A 19,012-nucleotide genomic window follows, 5' to 3' on the forward strand; every position below is an offset into this window, starting at 1 on the left:
GAAATCACCCCCCAGGGGGGATGGTCACGCCGCAATCCCTTCTCCTCCATTCTCCTCTCGGGATCTTGGGCACGCACACACACGCGCCAGGCGTGAGTTTGAAGTCACCGGGTCCGGGATGCGAACCGCGGTCGACTACATGGGAATCCAGCGACATAGCCATTACGCTAACTGTTGGTTCCCGCATGAAATATATTCTGCTTGGCATCAGGTATTTGAAATTTCACCACGATATGCCTTAGTTTGTGCCTATTTCCACCCACAGTACTGACCACTGTGAGCCACTCCAGTCAAGATATTCATATTCCATAGTTCAAGAAAACTATTGAATTATTTTATTATTTCCTCCCCACTTTCTCTTCTCTTTTTTAGAAAACTACTATTGTTTAAATATTGAAATTGCTGGACTGGTTCTGTCTCTTAATATTCCTTGCTGCTTTTCTATAATTTTTGTCCTTTGTTCTACTTTTTCAGAGATTCTTTCAATATTAGTTTCTTATACTTCTATGTAGGCTTTGATTTCTGCTATCACAATTTTGATGCCTATGAGTTTTTTTTTAAAGTCATAAAATGACTCTTTTATGTATTTCTTTCCCGTGTCGAGACTGTATTGTTTTCTCTTCGTTTCTGTGAGGAAAATAACAGTCCTATTACATTCCTCTGCAAAATTTATTTTCTCTCAAAGTTCCTTTATTCTATTTATTGTAATTTCCATCCTTCTTATACTAAAGGGTTTCTTCAGATATAGTAATCCTTGCTTAGCCACTCATATTTAATATTATAGGACTAAAAACCTGTCTGGAAGCTTTGATACATGGAGTGATTAGCTCAGTTTTTTATTTAAGGAATCTTTGATGATTATATTTGTGTATCTTTTTTTTGGCCAGATTCTTCAGAAAAGATTTTTCCAAATTCCTTCCCAGGCTATAAAGGCCTAAGTGCCATATTCTGAAAGCCCAGAAGGATAAAAATAGAAAGATAACTGGGGTCCACACCTCCTATTTTTAGCCTAAGAGTGCCTCAGTATGCTTGGTGTCTCCCAGTCTGGTATTTCCCTCTCCAAAGAGGACATTCTAGACTTCCGCCAAGGTTATTGGTGGTAAGATGGGCACTTGCCCAGCTGACCGGTAAGGCAGTTTTGAGGACTCTTTGGAAACTCTATGCTACTCAAACCGACTTGCAACCATTTCTCCCTTCACCTCCATTTCTTCTTCTTTTTTTTAAAGAGGTGTTTGCCTTAGGGTGTGTGCACTTATGAGAGACAGAGACAGAGAGAAAGAGAGAGACAATGAGAAGAATCATTGTGAGAAATCACTCCCCAGGGGGATGGCCACACTACAATCCCTTTTCCTCTATTCTTCTACTGGGATCTTGGGCATGGATGCACACGTGCCTGGCATGATTTTTTAAGCCACCAGGCCCAGGACTTGAACTGCAGTCGGCCATGTGGGAGTCCAGCAACATAAATGCTACATTATCTGTTGGTCCCTCCCTTCATCTCCATTTCTATGTGCTGTCATTCTTGAGCTTTTGTAAGTCTCTGGAGGGTAAATTAGAATGTTTGGTTGATTTTCCTTGCTTCTGAGTTTAGAGTTCAGTTTTTAATAATTCATATTCTCTCCAGTTTCTAAAATTGTATTGATATTGTCTCTTCTCCAGTTCTGCCTTACTGTATTTCAATAGGTTTTGGGAAGGAACAAAAGTACATAGTCCTTACATCTCTGACTCCTGTTTCTCATTCATTATATCTTATTACAGATGGCTTTCTATGCTTTATTCCTGTCTTCTGAACAAGCAAAATCTCTAAGAAGGTAAAACTACATGTATTTCCTATCAATTAACTCTGATAATGATTAATCTCCTGGTGCCTTACAATTGCTAGTAGGTAGTTCTAGATCATGGAACTCACTGTTTTTGTTATTGGAAGTTTGGCTATTGTTACTGAAATACAATTATGTTCACTAATTAAAAAAATTTTTTTTGAAAGAGGTTTTTGCTACAGGGTATGTGTGCGTACTTGCTGGAAAGATAGGAACAAAGAGACAGAAAGTGAGAAATCACGGGACCAGCAGGTGTTATGGTGGTTAGGGTACTGAACGCTCCCACATGGCTGACCACGGTTCAAGTCCTGGACCTAGTGACTTGGTTTCTTTCTTTCTTTCTCTCTCTCTCTCTCTCTGGATAAATTAAAATAAATGAATGAATGAATAAATAAATATTAAAAAAAAAAAGAAAGTGAGAAATCACCTCCCCCCCAGGGGAGGATGGCTACGCCACAATCCCTTCTCCTCCATTCATCTCTCAGGACCTTGGGCACGCATACACATGCACCCGGTGTGAGTTTAAGTCACTGGGTTGAGGACTTGAACCACGGTCTACTACATGGGAGTCCAGTGACATAACCATTAAGTAATCTGCTGGTCCCAACTAAAAAAAAATATTTTAAATGACAAAGATTAGAGAGAGTAAGTAAGATAAATAGTTTCACACACTGGGCTGGCCCTATAACCTAGTGGTTAAGAGAGCTGGATCCCATAAGGCCAACTGCAGTTCAAATCCTGATCGTAGCAGTTTGAAAAACACGTGAGGCATATGTGTATGCGCCCCAAAACCCAACAAGATGAAGAAGTAGAGGAGGAGGGATTCAGTGTAATTATGCCCCATCGTGGGGTGCCTTTTCCCACTCCCTCTGGCAAATGCACACAGCCTTTGGCAATTTAAAAATTTTTAAGATTTTTAAACATGATTTCACACATCTATATCTGTGACATTTAATAAAATTAAGACATTTAATACTAATTACTATAATTTTTGTTCTAGTTTGCACACATTTTCTTTTTAGAGTTTTAAAAATACATGACCTCATTTTCTTTTTTCTTTTTGCAAGATTTCTGCCATAGGCTATGCGCACTCCCCAGAGAAAGTAAGTCACTCTCCAGGGGGATGGCCAGACTGCAATCCCTTCTCCATTCTCCTCTTGGGATTTTATGCATACACACACACACACGCACACACACACACACACACACGTACTTGCTGTGATTTTCAAGCTGCTGGGTTTGGGACTCAAACTGGTAGATATATGGGAATCCAGTGCTTTAACCACCTTGCCATCTGCTGGCCCCAGTTTCATTTTTTATATCAAATTATATTTATGAGAAAGAGAAGAGTGAAAAAGTAGGTAAATTCCTGACTTTTATAATACATGAGTATTATTTAAGAATGATTAATGATTAAGTATATTATTCTTCTTTTTATTCTGCAACAAACTAGCTCTAAATTTTGGGAAATGCAAAATGGGAGAAAAAGAGGATAAGATTATGGAATAAATGAACCTGGGGCTTTTACAGGATTAAAATACTACACATTTTAAATCTAAGCTTTATTTTAGTTATTAAAAATTCTCTGAAAACCAAAGTCAGTAAACAATCGCCTGAAATTTTGTAATATATTTGTCTGAGTTCCAAATCATATTCTCTCAGCGATCAATTTATTGCTTTAATATGTTTATTTAGTGACTACTGTATATTCTTGGCACTAACAATTCATCAGTGAACAAAACAGACAAAAGTCTCTGTTATCATAGATTGTTCATTTTAGTTTTGAACAGAGAAAATAAATAAAGTAAATATAAAGGTGACAAGTACTATGAAAAAAAGAAATGTGGTAACAGTGGTCATTCAAATTTTTAAAGAATTATTTAATTTTATTTATTTGTTCATTTATTTTAATTTGACCATAGAGAGACACAGAGAGAGAGAGAGAGAGAGGGAATATAAGAAAGCAAGACACCAGGTCCAGGACTTGAACCACAGTCAGCCATGTCAGAGTGTCCATCATGCCACTTACTGGTCCCCCCCAAATTATTTAATTTTATTTACTATCATCATTTTTTAATTTGACCAGAGAGAGAGGGACAGGAGAAAGCAAACTACCAGGTCTGAGATTCAAACCCAGTCTGTAAGGTAGGACAACCACCATGCCACCTGCCAGCCCCAAATTTTAAGTTAGTTATCTAAAAATTTCACTGATTTAGAATGTTTTGTTTTGTTTCTTCCTGTATGAAAGGGAAAGGGAAAGAAATAGTGACAGAGAGAGAGAGAGACAAAAACAGCTATTTTTGACAGGGTTGGCTGTGTCATCACAATCCTTCAGTCCCAACTTCCCAATTACACAAGATTACAGATGTGCCTAGTATGTTCAGGTTGGTCCCGGAACTGAACATGAGCCTCCAATGTGGCTTCAAACCTCCCAACTTGTGGAGCAATCTATGCATCGCTGTGGCTGTGCCCAGACTGTTTTTAGGCTAATGTGAAGTCACTTCAAAAAGTTAATCAAAAACCTATGATAATACATTTTAAATAGGAAAAGAAAACAAGTAGGAGGATCCTAAAATAATACAGCAATTATAAGCAAAAACTACTTCTTCTGGAGAGAACCCAGACAACAAACACTGTATAGATGAAATCAAAACAGTGAGTCATGATACTCCAACAAATGTTATTGTTGAAATTTTACTTTCAGTTACATTCCAAAAGTGATATCCAGACACCTACCATAATGCTCTAAAATTACTTAAACCGTAACACCATTTTTTTAAATGACATGAGATCCAGCTCACTGGTGCAGGCAGTAAAGTGCTGCTGCACAACATCTGGGCTACATGAGAAGGTCCAGGTTCAGATCCCAGGTCAACCTGAACACACAGGGTATATCTATGAACATACTGGATGGAAGGCTTGGGAGAGGACTGCAGCATGGCAAGATCTTGTCAAGATTATCTTTCTACCTGTGTCTCTCATAAAAGTTTATTTTAAAAATCGGCAGGACAGCACTTTTTAAATGATTATATCTTAAATAAATGATATCACATAGAACTTTTAAATAATATTACTTGGGACCAGCAGTTAGCGTAATGGCTATGTTGCTGGACTCCCATGTAGTCAACCGTGGTTCGCATCCCAGACCCGGTGGCTTAAAACTCACGCTGGGCGTGTGTGCGTGCGTGCCCAAGATCCCAAGAGAAGAATGGAGGAGAAGGGATTGCAGCGTGGCCATCCCCCCTGGGGGGGGGTGATTTCTCGCTTTCTGTCTCTCTGTCTCTCTAGAGAGAGAGAGAGAGGGAATATAAGAAAGCAAGACACCAGGTCCAGGACTTGAACCACGGTCAGCCATGTCAGAGTGTCCATCATGCCACCTACTGGTCCCCCCCAAATTATTTAATTTTATTTACTATCATCATTTTTTAATTTGACCAGAGAGAGAGGGACAGGAGAAAGCAAACTACCAGGTCTGAGATTCAAACCCAGTCTGTAAGGTAGGACAACCACCATGCCACCTGCCAGCCCCAAATTTTAAGTTAGTTATCTAAAAATTTCACTGATTTAGAATGTTTTGTTTTGTTTCTTCCTGTATGAAAGGGAAAGGGAAAGAAATAGTGACAGAGAGAGAGAGAGACAAAAACAGCTATTTTTGACAGGGTTGGCTGTGTCATCACAATCCTTCAGTCCCAACTTCCCAATTACACAAGATTACAGATGTGCCTAGTATGTTCAGGTTGGTCCCGGAACTGAACATGAGCCTCCAATGTGGCTTCAAACCTCCCAACTTGTGGAGCAATCTATGCATCGCTGTGGCTGTGCCCAGACTGTTTTTAGGCTAATGTGAAGTCACTTCAAAAAGTTAATCAAAAACCTATGATAATACATTTTAAATAGGAAAAGAAAACAAGTAGGAGGATCCTAAAATAATACAGCAATTATAAGCAAAAACTACTTCTTCTGGAGAGAACCCAGACAACAAACACTGTATAGATGAAATCAAAACAGTGAGTCATGATACTCCAACAAATGTTATTGTTGAAATTTTACTTTCAGTTACATTCCAAAAGTGATATCCAGACACCTACCATAATGCTCTAAAATTACTTAAACCGTAACACCATTTTTTTAAATGACATGAGATCCAGCTCACTGGTGCAGGCAGTAAAGTGCTGCTGCACAACATCTGGGCTACATGAGAAGGTCCAGGTTCAGATCCCAGGTCAACCTGAACACACAGGGTATATCTATGAACATACTGGATGGAAGGCTTGGGAGAGGACTGCAGCATGGCAAGATCTTGTCAAGATTATCTTTCTACCTGTGTCTCTCATAAAAGTTTATTTTAAAAATCGGCAGGACAGCACTTTTTAAATGATTATATCTTAAATAAATGATATCACATAGAACTTTTAAATAAGGTTACTTGGGACCAGCAGTTAGCGTAATGGCTATGTTGCTGGACTCCCATGTAGTCAACCGTGGTTCGCATCCCAGACCCGGTGGCTTAAAACTCACGCTGGGCGTGTGTGCGTGCGTGCCCAAGATCCCAAGAGAAGAATGGAGGAGAAGGGATTGCAGCGTGGCCATCCCCCCTGGGGGGGGGTGATTTCTCGCTTTCTGTCTCTCTGTCTCTCTCTGTCTGCCTGGCGAGCACACATGCCCTATAGCAAAAACAAACAAACAAACAAACAAAAAAAACACCTCGCAAAAATAAAATAAAATAAAATAAAATAACTTAAAAGCTAAACAATCAAGACTATCTAAACTAGACCCAGCAAAAATTCCAGTCCTCACAATAGGTACTGGAACAGAATATCTGACATTTCTATTAAGTTTAATAATGTATTTGGTAAAATGAAAAGCTATTTGTTGATGATAATGTATATAGTAATATCTTTGTTTTAACTGATATGCATGGTATTCGTGCTACTTAAAAAGGTACTGTACACATAAAGATATATATGATTAAATGCAAATTAAAATAAAATAATGTAGTTGGTAAAAATTTACCTTGCCCAGAGCGGCTTTGACGAGAGTCTACACTTGACTGTCTTCGATCCGGTGGTTCCTCGCTCCCTCCATCTGTATAAAATGAAAAAGAGCATAAGCAAATGAATAATGAAACTGATACGATATCTTCTCTGATGCCATCTACACCTTAAAACAACTACACCTATCATTTGTTTTCATTTATTATAATGTAGATCATTAAAATATTTGAGGATTTTTTCTATACAAACCATACTTCTTTCCCTTGTTCATTTTTGTAAACATTTGGTGCATCTGAAATAATTCCAAATAAGGTCCATACAGGATATGACATTTGGTTTTATATCTTTCTTTTAAGTTTCTTTCTTTCTTTTTTCCATGAGAGAGACACATATATAGAGGCAGGCATCTCTAGGAGGTACCCACACCATGATCCACCCCAGCTTTGGCCAGTCCAGGTCACAGGCACATGGCCCTGCATGTTCAGGGAGCCCTGGAACATGAAGCCAGGACCTTCTGATGTGGGCCCAGTTGTGTCACCACTATGCCACCACCTGGCCTCCTTACTCTTATTCTTATGGGGATGACTTACACTCCCCATAAAAGTTTTTAAAAAGATGTTTCCCCTTCCCTCACATATACGCACTCTACTTTGCATATAATGAAAGAATGTTATCAACTTCTTAGTTCATTCACAGAATTCCAGTTTAGAAGCCCTGATTTAAAGCGATGTCTACATCATGGCTGTTTATTTGTCTAAAGTATATAAAATAATTCCTAGGACTGTATGTTTTACTATAATAAAAATAACAGTTATATGTTTTGTAAGAGATAAAAATCAATAAGCCTATAAAAGAAGTGAGAGGAGAAATATCAAATCTTGGGTTTGTTTTCTGATAATTTTTATAAGTGTACATTAAGAAAATCCATTATTATATACATTTTTATTTTTAAAGATATAAGCAGTAGAGTACATTCCTTCATGCAAGTTAAAAAGCTGTAATTTTGAATTTATGTAAATAATTCCCTCAGTTTTTATATTTTTAAAGAATCATTTATTTAATTTTATTTATCATTATTATTAATTTGACCACAGACAGAGAGGGAAAGTGAGAAAGCAAGACACCAGCCTGGGACTCGAATGTAAGTTGGTCAATGATTTTTTAAAATGACAAAATAAAATAGTAAATAAATTAGCAGAAAATATTCATATCTGAGTCCAGTGTGACCATAACAATTTAACAAAATGCTTCACTAACTTAACTAGTCAGATCCATAAAATTACTTATCACATAGAAAGATATTCTAAGTAACAGTTAGACATATTTTTATTTATTTATTTATTTTGGAGAGGTTTTCGCTATAGGGCGTGTGAGCTCGCCAGACAGACAGAGAGAGACATAGAGACAGAAAGCAAGAAATCACCCCCCGGGGGGGTGGTCATGCCGCAATCCCTTCTCCTCCATTCTCCTCTCGGGATCTTAGGCACGCACGCACACGTGCCCAGCATGTGGTTTTAAGCCACTGGGTCCGGGACACGAACTGCAGTCGACTATGTGGGAGTCCAGCGACATAGCCATTACGCTAACTGCTGGTTCCAAGTTAGACATATTTTTTGTCCTACCTATGCAAATACTTTAAAAATACAAATTGACTTAACTATTATTTTGGTTCTGCTGTTACTATGCAAGTTACTACATATAAACAAAACTATGCTTAGATATGCTCACAAAATAAGATACTTTTTTTATTATTTTATTTATTTATTTTTTTTGCTATAGGGCGCGTGCACTCACCAGAGAGACAGAAAGTGAGAAATCTCCCCTCCTCCCAGGGAGCACAGACACACAGCAATCCCTTTCCTCCATTTTCCTCATGGGATGTTGGGCATGCATGCACATACACCTGGTGTGAGCTTTAAGAATAATATTGATAGGCATGCATGCACATACACCTGGTGTGAGCTTGAAGAATAATATTGATGCTATTTTAAATACACAATTAAGAAATGTTCTTTTGTGACCAGCAGTTGGTGTAATGGTTATGTCTCTGGACTCCCACATAGTCTACAGTTTGAGTCCCGGACCAGGTGATTTAAAACTCACAAGGGGCACAGGTGCGTGCATGCCCAAGATCCTAACAAGAGAATGAAGAAGGGACTGAGGCAGGGCCATCTCCCCTGGGGAGTGATTTCTCACTTTCTGTCTCTCTGTCTCTCCAACAAGCACTCATGCCCTGTTAGCAAAAATCTCTCTCTCTAAAAAGAAATTTTTTTCTTTTGACATAATAGGAAAAAATTAAATTTTATTTATCATTATTATGTACAATGCAAATTATATATAATAATTAATATATATGATACAAAAATCTACTTATGTATTATTATCTCAAAATAAGTAGTCTGACTGTGTTGAAATTAAAGTGTAAATTAATTTAGTTCCTTTTATTTAAAGGAAATGTGTATGTTTATAATACTTAACTGTACTTCAAATTCTAAGTAAGTAATTTCATAGGTCATAGGGACTTTTTATAAGATTCAGTATTTTAGCTAGGCCAACTCCAACCTAATTTTCAGGTTTTTAAGCCCTCTAGGAATTCTTTCACCTCTGTTGTGAATATTTAGTAATGTCTAAAATCTAGAAGTGCTTTCTACTTTTCAATATGAATAGAGAGAGGAAAAGGCAGCAACAAATAACTATCGGCCATCTATTATTGACTACTATGCCCAGGCATTTTATACAGTTATAAAAGCTCTTATAAGTAAAGAGCTATTTCACAAATGACAATGAAACAGTATAACTAACTGGACGTAAGTGACAAAAGGTAAAACTGGATTGTAACCCAAGGCAGTCTGATTCAATAAAGCTTCCTAACAGCAGCTTCTAACCAAAATTATTAAATATTTATAGACCTTAATTTGTTATCATGTTCCCATTTCATTCTCTTCTCATATAAATTGTGTTGAAAGAGCACTATTCAATAACTACAGCAATTCCTCCTTTACAGAATAAAGGTTTTATATTAAAATAGGTTACAAAAATAAATCCAATCTTGCTATTTGTTTCCATACAACAGCAAAAGACATATTCTCTAGAGAAAAACAACATCTCACAAAGCAAAGTCTGGTCAGTGTCTCAGTCTCTTTTGCTGTATATGTATGTAATATACACACCTACATACTTATATATAACCCCACCATGCATTTCCCCCCACTTCTCTATGAAATCTATCACTGCAAATTTGATGTATATTGGCACTTAATGACTGAGTCTGTTACTACAACTAAGTGAATTGGTCTATAAGAGAGGAGCTTACAGGTGATGTCTTGTGGTGTGTCATGGCGCCATAGCGTATGTATTTTTCAGTAGATGTCACAGGATACTACATTAGAATAATGTAATTCTATCCATACAAAAAGCATACATTAGGGACCAACAGTTGGCATAATGGCTATGTCACTGGACTCTTACGTAGTTGGCCAAGGTTCAAGTCCCAGACTTAGTGGCTTAAACTCACACCAGGTGTGTGTGTGTGCATGCGTGTCCAAGATCCTGAGAGGAGAATGGAGGAGAAGGGATTGCGGCATGGCCATTCCCCCTGGGGGATGATTTCTTGCTTTCTGTCTCTCTGTCTCTGTCTTTCTGGCAAGTGCACACACCCTATAGCAAAAACATCCCCCCCCCCAAAAAAGCTTACATTAAGTAAGTGACAGAAGTAACAAGATATACCACAACACAATAATACAAGTACCAGTATAACTGCTTTCATTTCTTCTGACTACCATTATGGGTACAGAATAAAGTACAAATTTATAAGCTAAGTATGTAGTCTTGCATGATTGTAAATGCTTTGTGTAGTGAATATTAACCAAGTGCAAGAACAAGACAAAAACTAAGAAAGGGGCTTCCTGAAGCTCTCAAAACTGAGAAATGGGGGACCAGCAGTTAGCGTAATGGCTATGTCGCTGGACTCCCATGAAGTCGACTGCGGTTCGCATCCTGGACCCAGTGGCTTCAAACTCACGCCGGGCGCGTGTGCGTGCGTGCCCAAGATCCTGAGAGGAGAATGGAGGAGAAGGGATTGCAGCGTGACCATTCCCCCTAGGGGGTGATTTCTCGCTTTCTGGCTCTATGTCTCTCTCTGTCTGTCTGGCGAGCGCACGTGCCCTATAGCGAAAACCTCTCAAAAACAAACAAACAAACAAACAAAAAACAAAAAAAAACCCCTGAGAAATGGAATTTCAGGCCCTGGAGAACTAGTGGTAAATGCAAATAGTAGTTAAACAGGTAGGTTCTTAAATGAGGAGTAGATGCATCTGCTTTACAATGAATCAAAGAAAAACACTGCCCTAACCAGTAAAGAAATGAGAAAAGCTAGCTTTTTCTAAATGCTTACAATGTGAAAACAAGATCCATTTTCTATATTTTAGAAAAAAGGTCAATGCTCATTACACTGATATAAAAATTACTCTTGCTCAGTCAGCTCTTGAGATGGAAATCACCTGTGGTCAGATACATGTTAAACATCATATGTAAAATAACAATTAGGGACCAGCAGTTAGTGTAATGGCTATGTCGCTGAACTCCCATGTAGTAGACTGTGGTTCGCGTCCCAGACCCGGTGGCTTAAAACTCACACCGGGCGCATGTGTGTGCGTGCCTAAGATCCCGAGAGGAGAATGGAGGAGAAGGGATTGCGGTGTGGCCATCCCCCCTGGGGGGTGATTTCTCGCTTTCTGTCTCTCTGTCTCTCTCTGTCTGTCTGGTGAGCGCATGCGCCCTATAGTGAAAACCTCTCAAAAAAAAAAAAATAGAAATTACACCATAAAAACAAACAAAAACAAAAACAAGAACACTGATTTAACTGTTTAATAGATCCAGTGCCAAGAAATACAAAGGACCCCAAATAGAATCAACCCAAGAAGATCTTCTCCAAGATACATTGACCAAATTGACTACAATTGGTCGACTACAGTCAGATCGACCAAAACCACAAAGACAACATACTAAGATTGGCAAGAGAGAAACGTCAAGTTACTTGCAAAGGATATCCCATCAGGCTAACAGCAGATCTCTCATGGGAAACCATGCGAGAAAGGAAAAAATGGGAAAATATATTCAAAGTGTTGAGTGAAAAACAATTCCAACCAAGAATACTATACCTAGCAAGATTATCCTTTATATGAGAAGAGAAGAACATTTGCAGATAAACAAAACCTGAGAGAATTTACCAACACCAGACCAGTTCTCCAAGAAGTTCTGAAGGGAGTGCTATATCAAGAAAACTAGTCAGATACACAGAAATGAGTTCAAAAACAACTAAGAAAATGGCCAGTTTAATTGTAGGGCCAAGTCCAGAGTTGAATATTATCTTCCAGAATTTAAACAGAAAGATCAGACCACAACAGAAGATAAATATATGAGACTGAACTGGTGAAATAGAATTTTATGACTTTTGACTAAAATAATATCGATCTTCTATGCTTTGTTTTCCAGAGTTAAGGATTTTTGTCTTCTCTTGAGTTGTTGACAGGTCTATATACCTACTATTTGAACAGAATCCTAATCTGTTTTTTGTCTTTACATCTTAAGTTCTCTTAATATTTTAAATTTTGATTTATTAAAGCTAAAATTGCCTTTCTTGAAATTAATAAATATATTTAAAAAACACCTATTTAATGACCACAGAAAGCTATATAGCCTCGGCTAAATACTACTTTAAAGTATATTCATTGTACTCACAGAGTTTCATGCTTAAAGCCAAATATGCATTCACAGATATGTATGTATCTGCTGAACTTGTTATCGAAAGTAGTTAGATCCATTAAGATATTTTGTGAAGCAATAAAATGTGTGTGGGGGGAAGGAATGGAAAGCAACTGTAGATACCAGGGACTGTGTGAGAGGAGGGTGGGAAATGGCAGAGGGTGAGAAATAGGGGGAAAATATATATATGAAACAAGGAATAGAAAATTATTTGTTGATGATAACATGTATGATTAAGCCACTATATGGTGTATTCTGGATGGGAAATTGCATTTTATATGCTGTGATAAAGTTAGATTAATGAATGTAAAATTAAAAAAAAAGAAAAGAATTTACCCAACATGAAATACACATCAGACCAGACCACTTGAGAAAACTAAACACGTTATCATTAACAGGTAATAAACCATTTGTGTTCGTCTGTCTTTTAAACTCATTGCAGTAACTCTGCTGAAATATTGACACATTAGTAAAAGCTTTTCTTAAACAAACAACAAGAACAACAAAACTCTCAGTCGGAATAACAACTGCACATCCATATCTATGTCAGCATTATTTACAATTGCTAGGACATGGAGTCAGTCCAAATGTTCAAAAATAGATGACTGGACTGAAAAATGTATGGTAGTACTCTATGGAAAACTACTCAGCCATAGGAAAGAACATCTGATACAGAGTGGACAACTATGAAAAACCTAATGCTAAGCAAAGCAAGACAGACTATGAAAGACAGACTGTGTGTCCCCATTCAGTATATACCAAATGTCTGCACTCTATAGCAGAAACTGAAAATTTGGAAGGTATAGTAACAGGGAAGGCAACTGTAGATAGTAGAGATAGTAAGGATAGGGGTAATACGGGGCAAGTAATAGAGGGAAGAAGGGAGAGAAACGGGAAGAAAAATAAACTATGTTAAATTCACAAAAAAAAGAGTAAAAAGCTATTTGCTGATTAAAAAAAAAGAACAAAAATAGTGAGAAATGCTATTCAAATCAAAATTTAAGGTGGTCATTTAAACTAGTTTTAGATACAGTTGTTCTCAACCCAGCTTCACACTAGAATCCCCTGGATAGTTTGAAAGAGTAACAAAGGTAAACCATACCATAGAATAATTAAATCCAGACCTCTGAAAGTGGGTATGGGCATCAGCATCTTAATTTTTTCCCTTTTGTTTTATTTACATTTTGTCACTGTATATTGTTTTGTTGTTTTCCTATCTGTTTTTTGCTATAGGGCATGTGCACTCACCAGAGAGAGAGAGAGAGAGAGAAATATCACCCCCCAGGGAGTGATATTATCATATTGTGAATTAGATTTCAACATGTAAATTTGAGATGGGACAAAACATTCAGTTTCCAACAGCCCTACTTCCATTCTTGTCTCCTTTATTCTTATATCCAAATGCCAACTGACTGTCAGAACTATAAAAAAAATCCAAATCTGACCATTTTTAATATCCAATTTAAGAAAACACTATCACTTTACTAGATAAAGTCCAAGTTCCTTAACACAGCAAATAATACATATCAGAATAAAATTTCTACTTATCTTTTCATCTTCATTTCCCATCTACTCATATCTTAATCTTCATATGCCAACACCAGCATGCTTTTAGTTTCCAAACACAACATGCTAACTTGCCCCCGCACCTCTGTTGTCATCTTTACCTAGAATGTTCTTCCTGAATTATCCTTTAAGACTCAATGCAAATGTCCCTACTCTAGGAAGCCTTTTCTGAACTGCCAATTAACAAGCTTAGGTGACCTTCCTGGGGGCTCCTATGGTAGTCCGTACTTCCCACTTCAAGGGATTTATCATGCCTCTCTGTAAACACTTCCTGAAGAGTCTGTTTCTCATCTTTCCCTCCCCAAATAAATCATATGCTCCATGAAGACAGAAGCCATGTCTATCATGGTCAATGTTATATTTGCAGATAAAAGTTCAACAATAGAGACAGAACTTGTAAGTACTTATTAATGAATAAATAAGTTTTTAAAAAAATTTTGAAGGACACTTTATCAGCTAAAAATGTAGACATGTTTCATGGGGCAGAAATGGGGTAAGAAAAAAAAAAAACCTAGTCTAGTGAGTCTTTATGTTTATAGATATGTGCCCCAAACTATACTTCCTCTACAACACCTAATGAAAAATTAAAAGTTCTAAAACCAAAGGAATTAAAATTTGCTGGATATTCTGAATTAATGATAAAATGATTGCATTTATAATCTTTGGTCTGCAAGCAGTTTAACAAAACCAATCACCAATTTAAAGATAGAGTCTTCACCAGAGACTAAGAACTGCTTTGTCTTCTGATGCAGACCTAATTTGTTCTCAACAAATACTGAGTACAGAAAAGTTCCCATACACCTAAGAGAATACTGATGTCTTATAGCCATGTTAACAAGATACCACCAGTACCCCTTAATAAATCAATGATAATTCACCTCAGTGATCACATTTCCTGAATGTTGGCCAATTAGCGACAGACTCACTCCAGTGATCAAGCTCACACAGCAAAGCATCAACTGAACACTAAACATTCCACCATCTACAAATCTGCCAATCCCTGAACTCGATATTTTTCCAAAAGCCTAGAGAGACAGACACGTCAGACAGGCAGATGACTGACAGATAATACACAGATATAGAAACATATATACCTATGTACATACCTATGTAAGCTACCAGTTTTGCTCAAAGAAACTTCCCAATAAATATTTCTTATCCTTGAAGTAATCATAAATTTTGCTTTTGTTGACAAATAATGAGTGGCCCTTTCTTGAACACATTCCTCCTGGACATTTTAACACTTTAGCATGAAAACTTTTCTTTGAAGGAAACAACGTCAATAATATTGCACCACTGCATGTGTGAAACAAGTCACAAGGTGTGTGACAGTATACAGAAATTGGGAGAGCACACATCAGCAAGATTACATAACAGGACTTTCTGGTACTCATCCCCTTGCAGAAACATCTATTTGAACAACTATCTGTGTACAAAAATACCTTCACAAAAGCTGAGGAATTCAAGTAAGAGATTATAACACCTAAGTATAGCAAAGAAATAAAAAATATGCCCTTAAGAGGGTAGGAAGAATAATTTCACATTATCCACAATACCCGTCCCCACCAAGCCAAGACAGCCCAGACTACTGATGTGAGATGAGAGTGAAATTAGCACTCAACTTTGCCTCAGAGCCTAGCATAGGCTTACCTCACTGAAACCTGGTGCTAGGGTAGCCAGCATGACTTCAGGCCTGCCTTAAGCTAGCCATGCCTGGCCCAGCATCTCCATGACCCACACTGGCCCCCACAAACCCAGAACCCAAGCCCATCTGAGGTTAGAGACTGTTTCCAGTACCAGGACAGTCCTCCCATGCAGACTGTCCAGCTCCCATGGACCCAGGCTTCAGACCTGTCACAGTGTCAGGCCAGTCCCCGCTCGTTCGAACTACAGGCCAGCACACGTGTACTTAGCTTCTTTGCCTACCCCAGCACCAGGCAAGTTCCCATGACTTCAGACTCCAGGCTGACCTCAGCACTCCTAGGCTCCAGATCTTTCCCATCACTAGAATGATCCCAGTAGCCCCACACACTAAGGCTCTATGTGTGTCCCACTGCCAAAAGAGCCCCAGCAGTCCGATGTTCTAAGTACTCAGACTCCAGAGCAGCCACAGTCTCCAGTCTGGCCTCAGTACCAGGCTAGCCCCCAAAGCCCAAGTATGAAGTTCCCTTTGCAAGGCCAGCACCTACAACCCCAGGCTCTAACCAATCCAAGTCCAGGCATATCCCAGTAGACCCATGTGCTAATCCATCGCAGCACCAGGCCCAACCAACACAGTCTGAGGTTCAAGGCTTGTCTCAGCACTAGTCTGTACAATATGAACCCAGGCTTCAGGCAGGCTTGTGCTGGTCTGTGCAGACACAAGCTCCAGGCTTGCTACTTATGGATCAAGGATCCAGGCTGATGTGGACCCATGTTTCAGGCCTGTCTAAGAGGATCTAGTTAATGTGGACTCAAGCTCTGACTCATCTCAGGGGACCCAAGTTCCAAGTCAGCCCCATGAACCGAGGCACCAGACTGACCTAAATGAGGATTTCAGAGGCAAGCCCACCCAAAAAGCCTGCCCAGAGTCTCTGGATGAGTTAAACAGTAGAGGATCTACCCTGCCAAAGCCAGTGTATAAACACTGGAAAAGGATCTACTTCTTCAAATGCTTTGATAACAATAGAAGACCATGGACCAGCAGATGGTGTGGTAAAGGCACTGGATACCACATGGTTGACTCCATGGTTCTAGTCCTGGACCCATTGGCTTGAAAATCACTCTGGGCATATATATGTACATGCCCAAAATTCCAAGAGGACAAAGAATTGTGACATGGCATCCCCCCTGAGAGGGTGAATTTTCACTTTCCCCCTCTCTCTTTTCTTCTTCTTCCCTTTGCCCTTCCCTTCCTCCTGTCTTCCCTTTCTCTCTCTAGTGAGCACACATGCCCTATGTCAAAAATCTAAAATAAATGAAGTGCAAGACCACAGGGACTTTGAGTAATTAGGGACATGTAACACCACCAGAAGCACAAAACAAAAAATAACAGGCCAGGGGCCAACAGATGGTATAGCAGTTATATCACTGGATTCCCACATGGCTGTTATTCAAGTCCCTGACCTGGTGACTTGAAACACACTGAGGCATATGTGTGTGTGTCCAAGATCCCAGGAGGAGAATGAAAGGGAAAGGACTGTGGCATAGTCATCTCCCTGTGGGGGTGATTTCTCACTTTCCCTCTCACTGTCTCTGTCTCTCTCCCCCGAGAAAGCACATATGCCCTAAGGCAAAACAAAAACAAAAACAAAAACAAAACAAAACAAAACAAACAAAAAACCAAACTTCTACTTACTTACTTAATAACTAACTAACTAAATAAATAAATAAATAACAGACCATAAAGAAATGGAGACCAGACCAACTGGTGGTGTGATGGTTAAGGTGGCTAGATCCCACATGACCAACTATATGCTTCGTGTCCTGGACCCAGTGGCTTAGAAAAATGACACTGACACTGGGTGCAAGTGTATGTATGCCCAAAATTCTGAGAGGATAATGAAGGAGAAGGATTGTGGGGTGGTCATGTGCCCCTAGGAAGTGCCCTCTCATTTTCTGTCTTTCTCTCTCTCTTTAGTGAGTGCATGCACCCAATAACAATTTTTTAAATAGAAATATATGGAGGGGTAAGCAGGTGGTATGGTGGTTATGGTGCTGCATTCCTATATGGCCAACTACAGTTCAAGTCCCAGACCTGAACTTGCTTTCTCACTTTCTCTCTCTCTCTCTCTCTCTGGTGAGCACACATGCCCTATAGCAAGTCTTTAAAAAGAATAATAAATATAATTAAATAAACAATTCTTTTCTGAAAAAAGAAACTAAAGTTTCTAACAAAGAACTAAAAATATTCATCTTCAAGAAGTTCAGTAAGCTACAAGAGATAGACAACCAAATGAAATCAGGAAATTAAAACATGACCAAAATGAGAAGTTTGACAAAGAGACAGACACTATAAAAAAGAACCAAACAGAAACTCTGAAGCTAAAGAACTCAATGATGGAATGAGAAATACCCACGGAGTTTCAACAACAGACTCAATCAAGCAGAAGAAAGAATCAGCAGATCCATCACGGTGGTGCAAATGGGAAAGTGCAGCTGCTTGGTGGCTGAGGTCACCTGGGAGGCTTGGGTTCAGTTCTCAGCCCCAACTAAACAGGCCAGGCATGGTGGTATGTATTCATAGCCTTAGTTAACTGGGATGCTGGGGCAGGATTGTGACATGGTGAACCACTGAAAAATACCTATCTCTATCTTCCTCTCCTTCATAAATAAACAAACAGTGAGCTCAGAGGCCTAGTCAAGTAAAAAGAAAAACAATTTAAAACAGTGAAGGAAGACAATGGGATTTAAGGGTCACCGTAAAGTGAACCAGTGTATAGAACACAGGCATTGCAGAATAAAGTAAAGAAAGTGAGAGAAAGCTTATTAAAAGAAAAAAATGACAGAAAACTTCCTACTGTGGAGAGAGAAATGAGCATTCAGATCTATAAAGCTACCCCAAACCCCAGAAGACTAAATATTAAGACATTTCCACTGAAATACATTATAATCATATTCTCAAAGTCCAAGACAAACAGAAAAATTTTAATGAGAAAAGCAACTTGTCACATACAACAGAACATCTATAAAACTACAACAGATTTCTTAGTAGAAATCTTGCAGACCGGACAAGACTGAAATGATGAATCAAAGTGCTGAAAGAAAGTAACTGTCAATCCAAAATGCTTTGCTTGGCTAAGCTGTCCTTCAAAAATTAAGGAGAGGGGAGAACCAGCAGTTAGCGTAATGGCTATGTCGCTGGACTCCCACGTAGTCGACCGCGGTTCG

General features: G+C 38.6%; 1 protein-coding gene across 1 annotated transcript in view; it reads right to left on the bottom strand.

Moving 5' to 3' along the window:
• TANC2 (tetratricopeptide repeat, ankyrin repeat and coiled-coil containing 2) overlaps positions 1-19,012 on the bottom strand; it is a 351,092-nt gene that overhangs the window by 260,536 nt on the left and 71,544 nt on the right. The window contains exon 2 of the mRNA XM_027771180.1: positions 6,834-6,905. Coding sequence (XP_027626981.1) covers positions 6,834-6,905 — 72 coding nt within the window. The remainder of the gene's footprint in view (positions 1-6,833; positions 6,906-19,012) is intronic.

The sequence above is a fragment of the Tupaia chinensis genome, unplaced genomic scaffold (genome assembly GCF_000334495.1).
Source record: "Tupaia chinensis unplaced genomic scaffold, TupChi_1.0 Scaffold000187_1, whole genome shotgun sequence".
NCBI lineage: Eukaryota > Metazoa > Chordata > Mammalia > Scandentia > Tupaiidae > Tupaia > Tupaia belangeri.